Below are 22035 nucleotides of genomic sequence, written 5' to 3'. Positions count from 1 at the left end.
CAGCAAAAGAGATACGCAGATGGCCAAAAGAAAGAACATGAGCTTAGTGTAACGCAAAGCCTCCTGGGAAATCACTTCCTGCCTGTCAACCAAACAGAAGGCGGCAAGTATCACAGAGAAGTAGGAGAAGCTGGAGACCCTGAACCTTGACTGTGGGAATGCTAACTAGTGAAGCTCCTGAAAACGATGGAAATCCCTCAAAAAGTTAAATGGGGGCTGCAGTTTGATCCACTAATCTGTCTTCTAGATGCTTATCTGAAATGATCAAAATCCGGGCCTTTAAGAGATATAACCATTCTCGTCCTCACAATCCCTGCCAACAGCTAAGTGTGTAAGTGTAGTAGTCACACAGCGGAATGGTAGCCAGCCCTTAGAAAGAATGTGGCTCGGCAAACAGGTGAATAAATAAACAAGCAACTCACAGAAAACAAACGCTGCCTGATTCCCCACACAGGAAGCATCCCTCTAACTCCACTTCCAGGGAACCCAATAGCCATGCCTTGCCCTCTTCTGGCCTTCCTGGGCACCAGGCTTGGTGGTGCCCATGCATATAGGCAAATACTCATACAAATAAAGCAAAAAATTAATTTTAAAAAATTTAAAAGAGAAATACTGTGTTGTATTCTTACAATAAAAGTAAATAGGAAAAAAAAAAAAGGTGAATTGGCATTGTGACCTAGTTGGAATCTGATTAACATAAGGCAGCCTTTGGGAAGAAGTTGGCAAGGTGTCAAGAGTGTTAAAAATTGCTGGACCTGGTGGAGGACATCTTGAATTCTAGCACTCAAGAGGCAAGCAGGTTTCTGTGAGCTTAAGGCTACCCTGGTCTACAGAGTGAGTCCCAGGACAGACAGGGATACACACTGAGAAAAAGGGGGCAGAGAGAAAGATGTTACAAATTCCAGTGGCACAGCCATGACCACTGGAAACAGTGAGACTCGTGAAGCTGGCACAGTGCTGCTTGACACAGTCCCAGCAAGGCTGAGTAATTGCTGCCATCGCTGTCCTTCTAACTTTTGGATTTTGGTCTCTGCGTATTGCATTCTTGGGGACTTTCTGTATTATGATTCACTTTATGTCTTCTTCCAAGAAAATGATATCTGACTCTTTTTAAGAAAACTCTTAAAATTGCCTTTATCTGGACACTATTTGGAAGTCTTCCTTATGCCCTGGAGATCACTAAGCACATAGCTGGAGGCCATTACTCCAGGAATTGTCTTGGGGTGTCTGCCCCTGAGCAAACCCAAACAATATAATTGGTGCCAGATAAACAGAGACAACTGACAAACTCTGACAGGCCAGGAAAATAGGTTACAAATTTAAGGCCTCTCTTTATTATAGGCTTAGAACTTTCTGAAAATGTAGTTTAAAAATAGGGGGGTTGTATAGGGTACACCCCTGGAAAAACAGAACTCAGTACGTAAGATAGGTTCATAAAATAAAAATTTCCTGCTTTTATAGCATAGGAGTTGGTTATTAATGCTTGCTACTCGTAAACAGACCAATTTAGATATTTTCTGTTTGTCTGGAGTGCTCTCAAACTAAAAACATTGCCATCCTAAAAGCAGGCTATCATATAATAAATGTGTTTGTTTGCTTTCCATTCTTTAAACTGGAGTTGCAGGGTTGATAATAAAAGTAAAATCTGTTCTGTTCTCTAATTGTAACTGAACTTGTAACCCCGGACATATAATGAAAAATCAAACACATAATCTGTACCACTTGGGTAATCATTAGTCTGTCTTTGTTCTGTAAAACCTGTACAAATAAAGCACCTGGTTACCACTCAGTCAGAGCTGTGAAATTCCTTTGGGCATCTCCTGACTCATCCCCCTTCCCTCCTTGTATTGTCTTACTTCTGGATATTCTCTGTGGACCACTCTGTCAGCAACGACCCTCTGCCCCTCCACTGGGGAAGGATCTTGGCCTCCCAGTGCTCTAAGTTCAAAAGATGAATTATTTGGCTAACATCCATTCTTCCTGATTGTTTCTCAGGGAGCACATGGGTTGTGTTACCCAAAAGGTTAAAAACTTTGTTTATTGATCAGACACTCTGGAATATCAACACTATATTTGTCAGTACATAGTCCGTGAATGAAGCTGGGTGAGAATTCAGATTGCCCATGAGAAAACTCCAAGAGAACAGGACAAGAGTCCTGGGACCTCAGATCTCCAAAGCAAAGGGTAGTTCTTGGACTGTGCTTTTGTGCCCCTCCCAAGTGTAGTACATTGAAGTGGGTTTACTTCAGATTACCCATTAGCTCACTCTTCAGATGATGTTCCAAGCAGCGTTGTCCTTGAGGCTGTATACAGCTGGAACTCATGTGACTCCACTTTGCCCTGTGATTGTATGTAGCTTGAACACATGTGAGCCTTGTTCATGTGATCTTGCTCAGCCCTCAGAATTTACATACATTGTCTGATGCTCCAAATAAAGTTGCTATTACATAAGACTTTTGTCTTGCTCCTTCTTAGGGCCCACTTGCTCAGGTTCACGCTGCCAACTAGAGTCATGACAATGTTGTTCTGCATTCTGGAACGCTTCAGAGGAATATTACAGACATCTAGAAATATATTCTGTCTTCTTCCTCCCCTCCCTCCTCCTCCTCCCTTTTCTTCTTCTTTCCAGGGTGTGTTAGCTGGACTTTATATTTCTGTTTAAAATAGCTGAGAGAAAAATTTAAAGCAGGAGGGGTATCTTTGGCCCAGCTTCAGAATTTTCAGCCCTGTGAAAGCTACTTCAGAGCCCATGAAGATGCAGGAAGTGATGGTGGAGAACACGTGGAAACCGGAAGCAGAAGAGTGAGACAGAGAAGGACCAAGGACAAACCAGAGCCTCCAAAGGCACACTTCTGGAGTCTTCAGTCTCCTCCTCCTTAGAGGCTCCCTCATCCCCTGGGGTGTCATCAAGTGGCAAGCTCATCAGTGTACTAAAATGAGGCAGAACCTTCTAATAAGCTCTCAAGGACTGCATCTGTAATCAGTCTGGGGACCCGGACATGGACATGTGAGCCTCCTTCAGAGCACACTTCCTGTGTGAAGGGCAACAAAGGCTGTGGCAGGATTGTACTGTGCCCCTGTTTCAATTCAGCCTTAGCCTAGTGACTCTTGCAGTGAACTAATGTCTAGGATTCGTTAGAGTCGGCATCTTAAGGTCTAACTCACTGTGTTCTCTTCCTCTGCTAAAGCAGAGAACATTGCCAATGCTGTAGACAGTGCCAGTGATCCAGGAATAAAGCAGGCAAGGCAAGAGAACACAGTGTGCACATTGTGATGCATATACACATATATACACACATACACATACATATACACATACATATATATGTGACAAGTGGTTCTTGTGTCTTCTCCCCTCCACTCCTTAACTCTCTTCTGCCCTCCTCTTCCACCCCTCCCCTTACTTCTTCTCCTACTCCCTCCCCTCCTCTTCTACCCCTTCCTCTCCTCTTCCCCTCCTCTCCTTCTTTCTTGCTCTATGGCTCAAACTTGGGGTCTCATACATTGGGCAGGCACTGTGCCCCCAGAACTGAAATCCAAGCCCCTCTGTCTGTCTTAGGTTCACGGCATCTTCCCTTTCCTGCTCAGCTATTTCAGATACCTGACTTACAGACAGTGATGTAAGATATCATTTGTAGACTGAGGAGATGACCTGGTGCATAAAAACAACTTGTCACAAAACATGTTGACCTGAGTTGGGATCCCCAGGATGCATGCAAGAGCTATGCAGAAGTGAAAACATCTGTAATACCAGTGTGGCCCCATGAGGAGAAGCAAGTTGGACACAGGACAGTCTTCAGAAGGTCCTGATCCTCTCAGTCTGGCTAATGGGGTGGAAAAAACAAACAAACACCAAAAAAAAAAAACCAACCCCCCCCCCCAAAAAAAACCCCAAACAAATAGGTTGCAAACAAAGTAGAAAAGTGAGAGGACTCATGCTCACAGTTGCACGGGTATGCTCCCACTCAAGACTCATGAATGAACACACACATACATTCACTCACATATCCCTTCATCCATCTCTCTCTCTCTCTGTCTCTCTCTGTCTCTCTCTGTCTCTCTCTCTCACACACATACACACACACACACACACACACACACAATTTGTTGTATTAAATCACTAAGTTTGGTTTAGCTCTTAGGAACAGTTTTAAACAGTCTCTTTGCTATTAGAAGGCTCATTGAGCTCCAGATGACCCTGCAACCATTCTCACTCAGAGTGGAGGAGAAATACCTCTCTGGTGGTCTAACACACTTCCATGACTGATGCTAAGAGTCCAGCCTGTGATTGGTCCAAAACATAAGCTTCAAAGTCTCTGATTGGCACAAGAGTCAAGACTGTGATTGGTCCAAACAAATTGCTGTGACTGGTCAGAAACCGGTGGCCATGACTGGTCCCAAGGCCTTTTCTTAAGCTATTTAGGAAGGTTGCTCTGCCTTGCTAAGTCTACCAGATGCCCTCCTGTGCTGCCTCCCTCTCCCGGGCCCTCCTCCCCCCACCCCCCAACACACCAATCCTCAAAAGCTTCCCTGAAGTGGCCTTTTCATGCCTTCTCCGAGCAGTGCAGGCTGAGCTGGTAACACTAGGAAAGTAGCAGCAGGGAGAGCAGAGAGACACAGCACAGGACACAGAAGAGCAGAGGCAGGGACCGCTGAGTGTAGGCAGGCCATGCTATGAACACAGAAAGGCAGCTGCTGCCGGACAGCTCAAGAAGCAGGAGTTGGTCCGTTTGTCAACTGTCAGGGTAGGAGGGAAAAGGGAGAAGGAGACAGAGGACAAAGGGAGCAGAGCTGAGGCTGAAGAAGCATAAAGGGCTGTAAGAAGAGAACGAAGAGAAATCTCAGGTCCTTGTTGCCAGAAGAGTCCTGGAGAGCTACCAACTCTTCACGGACAAGGTTCTCAGACCAGGGAGCTGAGAGCTGTAACACAGGTTTCTGCCAAAGGCTGGAGGTTGGGAACTGAGGGTCCTGGTCTTACAGAGCTGCTCAACGACTGAACACTAGAGGGCGCCAATGCTGCTGATTCCCAGACAGTCCCCTTGGCTCACTTCTGCAAACACTGAAGATAGCAGGGAAGCAAAAGCTGCCAGGACCAGAAATGGCAAAGCTTCTTACCTATCCAGGTGAAGGGAAAGAACCTTCACCCAGCAGATCCCTGACATTTCCGCACACAGCGCGTAAGGATAAGAATGGCTTGCTGTGGACTTTGTATAGACACGGCTCTGACATTCCTTTACCACAAACTGCACCAGAATTGGGGGTAAACAAATATGAAAGCTGATGAAGAATTTGTATACAAGTAAGCATTTTAGGATAAATTAGATAAAGTCATATGGCAATCTTATCACAGTCAGTTAAGTTATGGACAGCTGTGATTTTGGTAAGAGGACTTCTGCACTAGCCTAAATTAAAAGAAGGAAGCATGAAAACAGAGTAAATGAGCCTCAGTTAGCAGAGACGGGTAGGACAATGAAAACTAAATGACATAATAGTAAGTTACCTGTCAGCCAGGTTAAAGCAACGAAAGGGTAACTGTTAAATAACCAAGAAATCTCACATGTATATACCTGATATTTCTGAAGAACAAACTGCACAGAAGTTCAACATTCACACAGAAAGGCTTCACAGAAAATAACCTGAGAAGTCAAGGAAAAAACTCATGGGGTGAAATCCCCTATTTTCTGTATAAACAGAGGTAACTCCCAGAGCTAAGAGGTGATATGATGTTTTAGAAATTATTTGCATTTCCCTTTCTCTGAATTCACCATAAATATTTGATGATGAATGAAATATATTTGTTTATGTAATTTTTTTTATCTGGTGGTATACTTGCAAACGAGGACTCTTGGTCACTGGTTTGGAACGTCCTGTGCTTCAGGTACACTCTCTACTTCTGTTCCTAACAACACAACCATCCAATCATGCAACATCACATGAGCACCCACCCCCACCTCACGCTTTTGTTTTTAATTCTGGGAGCCCAGCCTTGTTCGTAACTGTCTTACATGATGTGTATTCTATACTTCAGTTTTTACATGCAACCCTGTTGATAAATAATGAGGCTTGTAACATGTGTAGTGACTGTAGTTACTGAACGGTTGGCCACCTAATAAGGGGACCATATTGTCTATGAAAGGAGATGTTGGGGTCCGGAAATTGCCTCACAAACCACAAAGACACCAATCTCAGTCAGACAGGGATAGTTTATTGATCATATACCCCAGGACTTGTCAACCAGGGCCATGGTCCAGATTCAGGAACTGAACTGTGACCCTGAGTTAAGATCCTACTGGGTTTTTAAGCCCCAAATCCACAAATATCTGTGTTATTTCACCAATCAGGATTTACAGGATTTCCTAAAGAACATGTCTTGGCTGTACATTTATCCTGCTCCGGTTAGTGGGGGATTCAACTGTGGCAGGGACTTGCCTTATCTAAAATTCATGTTCTAACTCGTCTACCAGGATGGGACATATCTAACATTCGTGTTTTAACTTGCCAACCAGGATGTCAATTACCCATGTACACGTCCCTTTCTGTCAACTAGGATGTCATTTCCCAGGGAGGTCTTGGGGTCTTAAATTTTACTGGACCACTACTCAAAATGGAAGTCTTATTCCAAATAGTTTTTTATACTGATGAAGGTGTCTCTCTTATGTTGGGGTCCATCCCAGGGGAAGCTTATACCATAAAAGCTTATCCACGGGTGCAGGAAGTGCTGCTGGGTGGTTGGTTCTGGTTGAAGCTTGTTGTAGGTAACTATACAAAACAGTTTTTATTGACTTCTATCGTGATTGGTTTCCAAGGGCACAGAACATAACAGAATATGTAATCAGTCTTGGCATTAGAAAGTTTCCTAGTGACTGCAGAAACATATGAGAAAGTTTCCTTAAAATAGCAGGCTAGCCAGGTAACTGTTACCTAGGACTTCACATTCCATCTAAGCCTTAATATTTTACCTAAGCCTTAACAGGGGGACTTGAAGAAGAGTGACTTCCAGGGCTGTGGCCCCATCTTTTCCCCATCTATGATCTTAGGTTTTGATAACAGAATAATAGAACCATTTGTTACAGAAATAAACAGAAACAATGTCCACAGACTCCAGGCAGATGCTAATGGGTCTGTTAGTACACAAATGGTTGCTGTGTCTACTGACCAGAGTTACAAAAGCCTGCTTTTTGGAGGAGACCTTTGTGGTTGGTATTTCCTGTGCACAAAGACAACTGGCCTGTTCTTGTTTGCAGTGGAAAAAGTCTGAACCTTGACTATCAAAAGCTTTCAGCCAGTGTCTTATTTCATCATGATTTTGAAAATTTTATGAGTACTGGTGTCGTTTGTTATAGGAGAAGTCAGGAAGAGTGCTTCCTGTTCAGAAGAGTTTGCCTTTAAAGTCCGATGCTAATCAATGGTTTTCTTGGCATTTAGAAGTCACGAGTCTTTGCTATTTGTCCTGTGCACATTAGTAACCATCCATTCAGCTATGATATGCAGTCACACACATAGAATCATTTACGGATAAAGCTGGCTCAGGGGGTGACAGCACTGACAGCCACACCTGATTACCAGAATTTGATCACTAAAACCCATAGGGTGGACAGAGAGACCCAACTCTCATGAGTTCATACATCATAGCATAAACACACACAAATATTAAATATACAAATGTTCTAGAGTGTTAACAATAATAATAAAACAACCCTTGATGCCTCAGAATAGAACTGTACTGGAGACACTTTTGGTTCATTAGCCTAAATGAAGCTGTTAAGTTATGCCCTAATCTACTATGACTGATAACATAAAGATTAGGGCACAGATGGGGGGGGGGAGGACCATAGAGAAACAAGACGATTGCTTTGAGATCATGAGGGAGGCCTCACATGAAATCAACTTTGAGAACCCTCTGATTGTAGACGTTGACTTTCAGAACTCTGAGAATATAAATTCCTGTTGTTTAAGCTGCCAGACTGCGGTACTCTTTATGCAAATCCTAGAAAGTCCAATACAGTAAGCACTCCACATCTGCTCTGCAGTGCAAATAGGGAGCACAGTACAAACACAGCAAATATGTCACGTGTTCACTTCAATATGTACGCAAGTCATCATGAACAGAAGTGGGGAGGGCAGACCCGCGAGTTTTAGAGAGTTTACATCGCTGAGAATGATGTCAATGGCTTTTAGGTTTTAAAAATGTTTTAACACATTGATCGGATAATTGATTTATTGACTAATTGTGTATGTATGTGCAAGCATGACACATGAGTCTCTTAGCGTGCTTGTGGAAGTCAGAGCACAGAGGGCAGCTGTGGAAGCCATCCCTCTCCATCACCTGGTTCCTGACAAACCCAGATCATCAGGCATGGTGGGAGGAGCCTCTTCCCAAAGAGCCATCTCTTAGTCCGCCACTGTCTTTACAGATGGCTTTCCCAATGATTTGATAAACACCTCAGCAGGAGTAGTGTGTAATCTTGTCAAGTGCTGCTTCACCTCTGCGTTCACTGAGGTGACCAAATGCCTTTGTCTTCCTGTTTCCTTCTGTTTATATTGTTAGATAATTTTGTTCGTCACTTCCTGTCTCCTGTTAGTGCTTTCTTTGGGGTTCTGTTAGTGCACTGAGTGTGTTTAGGACGTTTTTAAAAAATTCTGTCAAGCAGCTCATACATTTTAAGTGACACCTTAGTCTATGAAGCATCATTTTGACGGGGCCATTGTTCCCTTTTTCTTTGTATTCTTTGGAACACGCTGTTTCATGTTTCGTGGGCTCCAAAACTGTGATCTGGCAGGGCAGGGTCACTAATCTCTGTGTTCTTCTTCCCATTGTTGCCACATTGAAGAAGTCTCCCTTGTCTGATTCCCTGCTCCTCATACACACTATTGGTTCTCAAGGATGGGCGGCTGAAGCTACAGACTGAAACGGAAGTTCTTTATCGAAATTGACAACATCCCCTCCCATCCACAGTCCAAGTAAGATGACCAGATAAATTCTCCAAGTCTGAATTCTCAGAGGGTTTTATTTCTGTATACACAATAATGATCATGGGATTTTTCACTGTGTAAGTAATTATGCAGGTATTCAACGCTGTTCTCCAGATGCTGTATCAGGCAGAATGGCTGTGGGTGTCTGCAGCCATTCTTTTGGGTTTAGTCACAGGCCCTGAAGAAAGGATATTTTACACAACAAAAAGAAATTATGAAAGTACTCTATTTAAGGAGAGAACACTGAAAACTACAACCACGTTATATAATGTGTGTGTGTGTGTGTGTGTGTGTGTGTGTGTGTGTGTGTGTACATAGAGTCTGGTACTGGCCAGTTTCAGACACAGGAGGCTCTGGGCACTTCTGGTCACTTCACACCTTTGCCAGTACCTGTTAAAGAAAACAACACGCCTCAGAACTGTTACTCTTCGCAGGGCCATTGTGGATTCCTGGAAGCCACAGACACCTTCAGACTTCGTTGAACCTCAGTGTCCCCAAAGCAACATTTGACTCTTCTGCTAAAACCATCAGCCTTCTCCTGACCTTTCTAGCACATCCCCACAGTTTTCATTGGTTACCAGGTTATTAGGTGGTTATAAGCCACCTAAATATTTGCAGAGTTTATTCACACACTCCCCACCTAAAGCCCCCAGTACCTTGGCAAGGGAAGGGGATTATAGACAGAAACAAACATCACTAATAAGCATTGGGTGTGTTCTTTATGTACTAAGGCTTGAGGCCCTTGGATATGTGATGAATTTTTTTGTGTACTGAAAGTTTGAGACTATTTTCATGAATTCTCTATATTTGATTGTAAAATATCATGACTCAAGATGGGAAATATTGTTTTATTTAGATTTAGTTGCTAAAATCTTCAGTCTAGACAAAGTATGAAAGGTCGGGAACATATAGTTAGGTGAAGGAGTGCTTGTCTCAAATTCATAAGGCTCCAAATTTTATTGCAAGCACTGCAAAAAAGAAAAAAAAAAATAGATGGAGCATGGTGCAGAACCCTGTGCTCAACCTGGTGCTGAGTAAAATGGCTGTCATCAGAAACAGCTGAGGAGGTTCCACTGAGTCTTAAGTGAGCTGTGAGAGCACATGTACACTTCCCCTTGCTTCCTTCCTCAGTGGTCTCGGGGAATGATTGTGCTCCTCATGTTGTGTGTACACACTTCTGGAACTCACAGCCAGCAGTCTGCTGCACTGCCGTGTCATCGTGAGCACCTGGTACATTCCACTCTGATCACAGAAAGAGTCTTTAAGGGAACCTTTGCTTTTCTTCTTCACTTTTAATGTGAGAATCTGTGACTTGGCATTTGTAGTCCTTGCTCTAAGGCTCTAGGCCTGAAAACCCTTGGAGGAGTTAGCACATCCCACAGACCAAAGTCCTCCATTCCCTGAGCTCTGACAGATGAAGTCCTTCCAGTCAGGTGAATGATGTGACATCCACGTGGACCTTCAGGACAAGGCAGAGCAGCAAGTGTGGCTCCGCCCTCAGTGCTTTTCCTGTGTCAGTCATGACTTCTTCCCACATTCATGACATTTCCACATTCCACAGCTTCCTTCTCAGCTTGGATGTCTCAGGAGGATCTTAGAGCTTCAACTCATGCCATGCATAACTGTGGACTTTCACATATTACAATTCATTTTTACAACACAGCGTAATATATTGTATCTTGATTGCTGACAATTTGTAAAAAGCAGTCACTTCAATTTGAATTGAGGAAGAATATTACATTTCACTGATCCTGAGCTTCATTCACCTTCAGAGAATAACTCAGAACAACCGGTTACCAGAATCAGTACAAAAGGAGACACGCTGCACCTTCTTTTCTGAGGACAATAACGTTTAATGGGAGCAGATGCAGAGACCCACAGCCAAGCATTAGGCAGAGCTTTGGAACCCCATGAAAGTGGCAGAGGAAGGACTGTGGGAGCCAGAGGCAAGAAGGACACCAAGAAAACAGGCTCCACAGAATCATCTAAGCAGGGCTCGTAGAGGCTCGAAGAGCCTGGAGCAGCAATCATGAGGCCTGCATGGGTCTACGCTAGGCCCTCTGCCTATAGGTTATGGCTGTTAGCTTGGTGTACTTCTGGAATTCCTAACAGTTGGAGTTGGGGTGTCTCTGACTCTTTTGCCTTCTCATGAAACCCTTTTCCTCCTGCTGGGTTGCCTTGTCCAGCCTTGCTATGAGGGTTTGTGCCTAGTCTTACTGAGTCTTGTTAGCCTGTATTCAGTTGATATCACTGGGAGGCCTGCTCTTTTCTGAAGGGAAACAAAGGAGCAGTGGATCTGGGGGAGCAGAAAGGAGGGGAAACTGAGAGGAGAGGAAGGAGGAGGTGAAGGTTACAGTCAGGGTGTTTTGTATGAGAGAAGAATAAAGAAAAAGGAGAAAAAAAAAACAGACAGTAGTGTGTAGGCTGTGTGCGCAGGACAGACAGCAAGGTCAGTAACCATGGAGAAACCCTCAGGGACAGGAGTCTGTGGGTGTGGGCACAGCGGACTTCCTTTTGCTCATTTCACCTCAAAGACGGTGGGGTTTGTCCATGCTCACCAGTTCAGTGTCACATATCCCATGCACAATGGACACAGCAAGGGTCTGCCTCAGTTTAAAGCCATCCAGGACTCCGGGGGCTCAGCGTGCATCACCCCCGACTCTTCCCCCAGGTCAGTAGCTTTCTTTTTCCTTGTAGCATTAGAATATCTTCCAGAGTTATGATTTTTCTTACAGTTTTAAGTTATTGCTTTGAAGGTGAACAACTGTCTGTCGGCGCTGAAGACTGTAGAGGGCTACAACTTTGTGGAGAGAAAAAAAGCTCATCCATTCCACGTTTAGTCAGTTTAGTCAGTGTGAAACTTGGGCAGCCATTCTTTTGGGTTTAGTCACAGGCCCTGAAGAAAGGATATTTTACACAACAAAAAGAAATTATGAAAGTACTCTATTTAAGGAGAGAACACTGAAAACTACAACCACATTATATAGTGTGTGTGTGTGTGTGTGTGTGTGTGTGTGTGTGTGTGTGTAGTACTGTACGTAGAGTCTAGTACTAGCCAGTTTCAGTTCATCTATCCACTAAGGGTTTGGAACTCAGCCAATAAGGAGGGACTAACACAACTGAAATACTGAAAATACCATCTAGATTCATGAGATGCTTCTCCTTGGATGCCATGATTTTGATACAAAATAAAGATCACTGTAGACTACAGTAAAGTAGATTCCATGTCCAGAAATAGAATCATATGTCATTAGCAATGAAGTCCCAATTACCACAAAACTGAGCATCAAAATGTCTCTTGGCTAAAAGAAGATCCTCCTTAGAGATGCTTTGACTCCATTCCAGAAACAGAGCATACCACTTACTATTGGACAGCACTCAGCAGCTGTCAACACATCTTCACATCTACCAGGTTTGATTCAGTAAATGCTCCTTTGTGCATAATGTATGCATAAGCGTTATTCTTTCAGTCGTGCTTTATCAAAGCAAACAGTTGAACCCAACAGAGAATTCATCTCATGGAATTCTGTTTTAAGATGGTGGAGAAAGGCTTCTATCTGTAGTCAATACTGTAGTCAAACTCTACTTGAATTCAGTTGTCCTTGTTAGTCAGAACCACCTGTAACTGTTGTTCCAGATGTCCACAACTGACTTAAATGAGTTACAAGGTTTTTACCTTCACAGATGCCTGTCGGTGCCCACGCTCACACGGGTTGGCTCTGAAGCTCAGCTGTGCTGGGCTGATCCTTCTTGTCTTGGCCCTGATTGGGATGAGTGTCTTAGGTAAGTGAGACAAGAACTTGTGTTCTACTTCTGTCATAAATATCAGTGCCTCTTCGCATGGTTTGGGCCCCTTGGGCCTGGGGGAGGGTCAATGACATGGGTAGGTACAGGACAGTATCCCATACCCAGTGGGAAATTTCATATTGCCTTCGTGCTTCCAAATTCCTCTGAGACCCATTAGCAGCTACTGCACATGAAGGGCTTTGTAACAGACCCAAGCATAGCAAAGATGGCACCAGAAGATTTTGTCCTTTCCCTATTTCCTTGCTAAAGCCCCAAGGTCTATTCCCTTATTTAGCCATTTTCTTATGCCTGATTCATTCCTAAGGCTTATCACTGAGGTCCAGCTCTCAAAGCATCAAGGTCCAATAATCAAAATCTATTATTTGGCTACGCTGACTAACATGCCCTTTTTCTCTTTAAAAACCCACTCTTGCAAAAACACCTGCTGCTGTCTTGCCTGATCCAAAGGAAACCTGACTTGCAATCCCTCCAGAGGAATAAATGTCCTTTGTGCTGAGAATTTGGTGTCTGAGTGTGTTCTGAGCTGACTCCAAACCCCCAGCCCCCAACACACACACACAACATACATGTACTCAGAACCTAAAAATTCATAATTGTGATGAACGCATAACAAAGAAAACTAAAGGACTCAAGTGTTTGGTTTATTACGTGTCTATTAAGCTCCACTGGCACTAAGCTGTCTTCCATGGAGGGGTGTGTTAATAGTCACTCTGAAGATGAGGATTCAGGTGGTGATTGTGGGTAAGCTAAGAGTCTCTATAAGGCCATTGGATAATGTGACTAAACAGAGACGTGAACCCACGTGTTCTGTGTTTATATATCCTGTCTCCACGTTCCTCCCTCAGCCCAGTTTGCTGATATTTTATTCTCAGTCCAGAAGTTCAGGTTTGTTGAAATAACTTGATATCCTGGGGTGAGAAATGGAATACACCCGTTCCACAAGTTCATTTCAGCATTTAATCCTCTCTTTGTGTGTTTTCTCAGTTACCAGTGCGAGTCTTAATACAAAAACCATCAATGGGAAAATGCTGTGTGTTTATTCAAGAGAACGTGAGTAAAACAACAGGTAATTTTTGTGCCTTGTATTTTGCAAGAATAATAGCTGATGTTTGCTGTTTACCAGGGGTTACAATCAGCCCAGGCTTACAACAACCATCTTTGAAGACGCTGTATCACCATATCTTATGTTAGAGGAAATTGCTGCATAGAAACTTGTTGAAGGTCTCATAATTGGTAGTTAATAAAGCTTGAAACTGTGTGTGGGGCTGGAGAGATGGCTCAGTGGTTAAAGAGCACTGACTGCTCTTCCAGAGGTCCTGAGTTCAATTCACAGCAACCACATGGTGGCTCATAACCATCTATAATGGGATCTGGTGCCCTCTTCTGGTGTGTCTGAAGACAGCTACAGTGTACTCATATACATAACATAAAATAAATCTTAAAAAAAAAAAAAAAGAAAAGAAAAGAAAAAGAAACTGTGTGATGTTGAAGTCTGAGACCTTACCCACTTGGCCACACTGCCTAGGGACACTAGCATACTTGATCATTAACTTAAGAAAACGCTGTGTCAAACGGTTAACTTTGTCTAAACTATATTAGTAGAAAAAAGTGTATTCCTTGTTATGTATATTTCTTTGATATGTCATGACAGCAATCTTGTTCCTGCACATGTTAATAAAAGTGTGTGTTAGTAAAGCAACTACTGTGTGTAACCAGCTGTGGTGCATCAAGAACAGGGTAGAAATACACCATGTCTTTCTCTCGCTTCAGACAGTCCAGCTAAGTTAATGTGCCCCAAAGACTGGTATTCACACCGAGATAAGTGCTTTCATGTTTCTCAAGCTTCCAAACGTTGGAAGCAAAGTCTAGCTGACTGTGATGAAAAAGGAGCCACTTTGCTGCTCATTCAAGACCAAGAAGAACTGGTAAGTTGTTCAATAAAACAGAGACATTAGCACATTCTTCAAAGGAAGTGGAGACTTTACATTATGGAAGCTCATAGTCTGAGAGACTAATTGGACATGTGGGCCAACAGCTACCTGTGTAAGGTGAGTGTCCTTTGGATCATAAATATGGGGCACAGATCTCACAAAGAAGGAAGAATCAACTGTGTTGGGGACTCAGGGTGGGTACAGGTAACCTTGAACTAGGTTTCAGGAGGCTGGTAGAATATGAGTCACCAATACAGACTCAGGGTTAAGTCCTCTGCCCTGTTTTGATTGTAGAGATCCCTACAGAGCTTGATAAAGGGAAAAGACATTTCATTTTGGATTGGACTAAGTTACACATCTACAGACAGGAACTGGAAGTGGATAAATGGCTCGACTTTGAATTCTGATGTGTGAGTATAGAGGCGCTAACCTGAGTATTCATTTCAGGTCAGAACACTGTAGGGCTCTAACACTGATAGCATATGAACAGTCAGAAAATATGATTCCAAAGGTGACCATTTCCATGTACGAAAAAAATACCAGCCCTTTATAAGGTTGTATATATGTACACAATGATGTTCTAAGTCTGGGGACTAGATTAATTCCTTTGGAAAGGATGTCCTTTTAATTTTATTTATTTTTTACTTATTCTTTTTTATTGTTTTTTTGTTTGTTTGGTTAGTTGGGTTTTTTTGTTTGTTTGTTTATTTGTTTTTCAGAGACAGGGTTTCTCTGTGTAGCCCTGGCTGTCCTGGAACTCACTCTGTAGACCAGGCTGGCCTCGAACTCAGAAATTCACCTGCCTCTGCCTCTGCCTCCCAAGTGCTGGGATTAAAGGTGTGCGCCACCATGGCCAGGATATTTTTTACTTATTCACTTTACATCTTGCTCACTGTCCCCCTCCACGACACCCCCTCCCACAATCCTTTCCCCCTCTTCCTTCTTCTCTGAGCTGGTGGAGGTCTCCCTAGATACCCCCCAAATTCACATTTTAAAAATTCCTACCTAGAGCCTATAGGCTCATAGAACTTCCCCTTACACTTTATATGTTTCAAAGAGTTTCTTAAGTGGCACTGTTCATGCTGTGGTTCAGATGATCCATATTGTGTCATGAGGCTAGTTTCTGAGTCCCAACCAGCAGAGGAAGAGTGAATGTGGAAGGAGAGGAACAGGTGTTAGCTTGGAGCTTTGACAGCTGAGAGAAATGACCACAAATCACAGATTGCATTATAGCTTAACTAGTGTTATGAAAGAGACAAGTAAGAGTTGTGACAGAAACAGGCATTAGTCAGTTTTCATTGTGATAACAAAATCTCACAGAAAAACAAGAGTGGGAAATCATCTTGACTCACAGTTCAAGGGGCCTGTGTGAGTTGTCATGGTAACCATGAATGCAATGACAGCGATTAACTTCAGAGTTAAGATATACACTTGAGTTCATGATTGTATAACAAAGCAGAATATTCATTCATTTTATAAGCAAAGTATATAGGATTCAATCAAATTTCTATACAGTGCTTTCGATGTGCTTTTCAGGAGTGATATGGAGGACTGTTTTTAATAATCTTGCTTGAGTGAACTTAAGCAAGTCACACAAATTGATATGGAAAATGTACTTGAAACACATTTAGGTGCACTGAACATGTAATGACAGTGTATGAAGTATAGAGATTGTTAAAGACACCAACCTGGTGTACAGGAGAGAAGTGAAGTGTACAGAGTAAACTCAGCAAATCTGTCACTTTACTCTGAGGACAAGACGACACTGTGATTAGACAGAAGCCATTGGTGAGCCTGGAGGCCGCCATGCTCAGTTGGAAAAGTGTCAGTCAAGCAAGTCCACTGTTGTTTTAACTCTCTGTCCCTGGCTTTCAGGTACAGAAAAGGGAGAAACGGTTTCTTCAACAGGATTATTTTGGGAATTAATGAGGGATGTTAGAGAACTCCTCAGGAGTCTGGTAGGAGGAGGCCTGGGAGGCCTTAAAGGAATTTTGAAAGGAAGTCATTGACTTAAACAGATCAGCCTAAAGGAAATTATCCTGAGAGCTGCAGAAGATGCTGAGGGTGGAAGAGATAAAAGAGGGGGAATCATGGCTGGACTAGCATTTGGACCACCAGGATGACCTCAGATTGTCTCTCGCCACCAAGGGCTCCATGAAGAACTAAACAAAGAAAAGACACCCATGAGGGAGCCCTGCCCACTATCATGTACCACCTTCTTTTAAGACCCATCAGTGCATTTAGAACTCATCTCTCCCTTACAATCAACCCTGAGACTCTGTGTCAGAGCTTGAATTTTAATCATGTTCCCACCAGCATGGAGCGATGGGAGCCATGCACTTTTGAAACTCATGTTAACTAAATACTTGTCAACCTAAGGAATGAGAATGAAAAGAATTGTGACTATATTGTGAGCTGAGCCTGTTTCCCTCTCTGCATCCAGTTCTGTGATCTAGACCCTGTGAGCTCACTCTGTATATTGAATACATTCATTGAGCACCTACTGTGTGTAGCCGTTGTCATGCATTCATGGTTATCTTAATACTTCCCTAAATATTAGCTAGTTAAACCACATACATGTATGTATATACATATATATATACATACATACACACACATATATATGTATATATTTTTATGCTTCTCTGCTATTAATCTATTTTTAGAGATTTATTCATTTTGTTTTATGTATACAAGTGTCCTGGTGTCCATGGAAGCCAGAAGAGGGTATCAGATCTCTTGAGACTGGAGTTCCCGACACTGTGAGGAACCATGTGGATGCTGAGAACTGAACTCAGATCCTATCCAAGAGCAGCCAGTTCTCTCAACCACTGAGCCATCTCTCCAGCCCCTGACCCTGTATATTAAACAAAACTGAAGCACAACAACATGAAGCTTTTCATATGATGTGTTAGAGTGTGAATCGATGCAGTGGAATGAGGAGACTAATTATCTCTTTCCGAGCCTTCTATTTTTTGTTGCAAGCTTCTTGCTGGATGGATTCTTTGCCAATGGAGAAACAGCAGTTTTAGAGGTTTCTATCCACTCTGTCTTCAATGTTTACAACAGGATGTTTGTCTTTACTATACTCAATAACCATGAATTTTCATCTCTCCTTTAAAGTCCAAATAAAATCAACAGCTGACAGGATAATTATAGAAAATCCTAAACACTAAGGGTGGCTATTTTCTTCCTCCTCAGATTAAAAATCACTGGTGACTCTACAAAGGGCAGCTGTGCTGCCATCTCAGGGGACAAAGTGATATCCGATAGCTGTGATTCAGACAACTTTTGGATCTGCCAAAAGGAACCAAAATGTGAAACCGCATGTAATGACTCCTGACTGCAAATCGCATCCTGATTACTTTACCATCCACACCGGATCTCTGCATCCAACCTGTCTCAGCTGTCTGCCTCCCAGTGCAGCAGGGGCACAGCGCACGGACTCTGAAAGCACCGGGACTCTTACAGATGCCCGTGTGCAGTTTCTCTATTCTGTAAAGGAGACAGAGATGTTGATATATCATTCTACAAGTGGGGTTCTACAAAAGAAGCCCTGGCAGCTGAGGGGCACCAGATTCTAATCCTGGAGTCTGTGACACCCCTACCCCACTGTCTGTGTCTGAGCTCATCTGCAAGCATCTGCAAAAATCATTAAAATGCTCTTAATGCAGGGACTGGTGCCTCATGCCTGTTTTAACAGCATTGGGAAGGCTGAGCCAGGAGAATCAAGAGTTCAAGGCCAGCCTGGGTGTTGTGGATTGGTCCCCAGTTGGTGGCTCTGTTTGGGAAGGGTTAGGGAGTGCAGCCTTGCTGGGGGGATGTCACTGGAGGAAGCCTTTGAGAGGAAAAGCCACACTGACTTGTAGTTTGCTCTGCTTCATGCTTTTGGTGCAAAGATGTGAGCTCTCTGCTCTCTGTTCCAGGCACCATACTTTCTGCCTTCTTCCTGTCATTATGGATCTGACTCTAGGAACTAAAAGACAAATTAACCTCTTTCTTCTACAGGTCACCTCGGTCATTGTGTTTTATCACAACAACAGAAAAGTAACTAATAAATTGGGCCACATAGTAAGTTAGTCAGAAACAACAACAACATTGCTCTGACAGTTAGCTGAAGTGAACATGTCTGCAACTGAGGCAGGCAAGCACAGGGCACAATTTAGTGACTTGGGAAGCTACTTCATTTGAGTTGTGTACACACCTCTCCTTTGGTAATGCCTTTGGCAGCCTAGGTTCCTTTCCTGTCCATGCTATGCACACACCTTTTCTCTAGAGAATGACGTAACAATCTGTTAGCACCCCCAAGACCACCACACATACCCCAAGACCAGCACATATACCCCAAGACCACCATACACCCCACAACACCACCAGATCTGTAGAGCTGCACTTAAGCCTACCTTAAATCAGGGAAGAAGTCTTTCATCCCCCTAAGGACCATCAAATGGTGACAACTTCTAATCAACTGTGTTATTAATGTATCTAGGAACTATGAGAAATAGCTCAGTCTGGTCTAGACTGGTTTGGGGTCCATGCTCAATAAGGTAAACTGTGTCCTAAAGCGAACCTGTTGAGACAACCTCCTATGCCTAGCACAAATGAGCGTGCGTACTATTAAAAACAGAGGTGTTGTGGGAAGGGTTTAGGTAACTGTAGCCATCCAGCAGCCACGGGAGAACTGGGTTTGCCTGAAAGAGGGGCTGGAAATGAAAAAGGTGGAGGGGGGGGGAAGAGGAATGAAGCCAAGACAAAGTTCTGATCAAGGCTCCAAGTTTAATAATAATCACAGTGTATATAAAGGGAAGAAACACAAAACCCACCCACCCCCAGCTTCAGGTTGGAGTATGTTGCAGAGCAAGGTCAGCACCGGCAGCCCAAACAGCTAAGTTCCCATGGGAACCTGTAACTGCGGCCAAGGCAGACGTCTGTGTCCAGGTTGATAAGACCTGTCTTGGCAAATGTTAAAGGTCTACTTAGCCTGCTCAAGGCTGGGGAGGCCACAGGTAACCTAAGTCAAATCAAAATAGAGTCAAAAGTCAGTCAAAATAGAGAACCTCTCAAATAAGGCTCCTAGTAACCAAACCTCTTAAAGGAAGCCCCAAACAACCATCAGGGCCCTACAGTACTCACTCCCATGGCTGCATGATTTCTTTAGAGGCTATTTCAATTTGTATCATAGCCTCGCGTTAGATAAACTTTCCCAGCCACTTTGCTACTCCTTGAAAGAGGCACCAAGAAGCGGGAAACACCTCACCCTGCCTCGATATCGCTTAATTTACAAAAATGGTTATTGATAATGGGCGTTGCCCTGCTCCAAAATGGGCAGCAGCTGAAACTGTTCCCAAGAGGACTATTTTTCAATAATAAGGCAGAGAATGTAATGATTTGTCAGCATTTGGGGCTAACCCACTGATAGAGCTAGAGCCGAAGTCTGACTACCCCATCAGCCCCCGTCGGGCCCTTTCTCATACTTGTAGGAACACTGGGAAATGAGAGCACGCTGTGCGGTGTGTCCTTTGTACTTACTTCCTCCTAAATTCCCAGCTTATCACATTGGAAAGCAGATAACCCATAACAGTCTTAGTAAGGGTTTCTATTTCGAAACAAAACACCACAGACAACAAGCAAGTTGGGGAGGAAGGGGTTTATTTGGCTTACACTTCTGTATCACTATGTATCACATCGAAGGAAGTCAGGATGAGAACTCAAAGAGAGCAGGAACCTGGAGACAGAAGCCGACACAGAGACTATTGGAGGGGTGCTGCTTACTGGCTTGCTTCTCATGGGTTGCTCAGTCAGCTTTCTTATAAAACCCAGGACCATCAGCCCCGGCAGAGCCCCACCCACAATGGCTGGATCCTCTCCTCAGCAATCATTAATTAAGAAAATGCTCTACAAGCTTTCCTACAGCCAGATCTAATGGAATCATTTTCTTAATTGAGGGTCTCTCCTCTCAAACAATTTTAGCCTCTGTCGACTTGACATAAAACTATCCAACACCACAATTAAGCTTTTGCAGGCATTCAAGCAGCCACAGTGTGCAATCACAGCTTAGAACAGTGCTAACAGGGACAGATAATATATGTGGGATTGTTGACACTTCTCATTGCCTGGTTAGCACATGACCAGGCTGCCTTTGAACTAGTTATGTTTTCCTAAATTGGGATCTGTGGCAGTTACCTGTTAAACACAGACAAAAATAGCCCAGATGAGTAATAAAAGCAAACAAACAGAACCTCCAAAATGTGTTGTTATTATGATCAGAGCAAAGAAATCTGTAGCAAATGATTCAAGATCGTTGCAAATGTAGTTAACAAAATTATCTAAACTATGAAACTGTAATGGCATTACATACAAATGCAGCTATCCCCTGATGTGTATGTCCCTTAACTTTTGCTACATGACAGTCATCTCAGCATCTAGTGGCTTTGCTCTTATGATGAGATTAGCTGGGTGTTTTTGCTGGTCAAGTCTCAGCAGACCCACACATCTATGGAACCCTGACCGGTTGTCTGAGACCTGGCTGATACAGGCTGAGCGCCACCTCATGTGGGACTATGTGATTGATGCACTCATGGGTCTCCAGTTCTCAGTCCAGTTGTTTATGTGGTCACTGTATAGATGTTTACTCCGAACTCACCCTCCTCACATTCTCTTAGGTAAATCAAGCCAAAGAGCACCCCAGGCTCAAGAACCTGCTGTCTTGTCTTTAGGGAAGGTGGTTCAAAGTCACTTTAAAATCAGTATGTGTCCACTGGAGCCTGAGAAACCTACCAATGCCACATCTAAAAAACAAACAAACAAAAAACCATCCACTGTCACTAGCTCCTCTGTAAGGAGTGGGGATCATCTCCCTACCATGCTGGGGTTTGGATGGCTTGTGTAAATAACCCCAGCTGCTGGGAGTCCGTAAATGCAATGGCTATGTCATATCTGGAAGACAGCACTACTCCCATCTGCTGGCTCTCAGGTTCTGCCTACCTCCTCATCTGCAGTGCTCTCGGAGCATCAGAGGTGGGGGGTGATACAGGCAACCCACTTAGGGCTAGTACCCAGTCCCTTATCTGCAGCATCTTGATCAGTTGTGCATCTCTGTCACAAGCTGTTCACTGCACAAAGAAGCTTCTCTGACCAAGGCTGAGAGCAGCCCAGGCCTAGGGGTATAAACATACATATTTAGGAGGCGATTTGACAGCAGAGCCACTTAGAAAAATAACAATAGCAGGTTCAGACAGGACAAAAGAAGAAGGTCCGGGTGTTATTCTAAATTTCTAAATTCTCAGCTGCAACTTTGAAAGGGTAGCATAAGGCAGCAGGCTCA

At 43.4% G+C, this 22035-nt stretch overlaps 1 protein-coding gene across 1 annotated transcript; it reads left to right on the top strand.

Moving 5' to 3' along the window:
* Nucleotides 1–11400: 11400 nt before the first annotated feature.
* LOC117715186 (killer cell lectin-like receptor subfamily B member 1A) lies at nucleotides 11401–18388 on the top strand. The gene is made up of 6 exons (XM_034511866.2): nucleotides 11401–11644; nucleotides 12658–12756; nucleotides 13772–13846; nucleotides 14551–14705; nucleotides 15006–15121; nucleotides 17913–18388. Exons 1-6 carry the CDS (start codon nucleotides 11524–11526, stop codon nucleotides 18052–18054), a joined length of 708 nt encoding a protein of 235 aa, XP_034367757.2. The 5' UTR covers nucleotides 11401–11523; the 3' UTR covers nucleotides 18055–18388.
* Nucleotides 18389–22035: the final 3647 nt, after the last annotated feature.

This window comes from Arvicanthis niloticus, chromosome 9 (assembly GCF_011762505.2).
Source record: "Arvicanthis niloticus isolate mArvNil1 chromosome 9, mArvNil1.pat.X, whole genome shotgun sequence".
NCBI lineage: Eukaryota > Metazoa > Chordata > Mammalia > Rodentia > Muridae > Arvicanthis > Arvicanthis niloticus.
The sequence above is the reverse complement of the archived record's forward strand: the minus strand, read 5'-3'. Positions and strand labels throughout refer to the sequence as shown.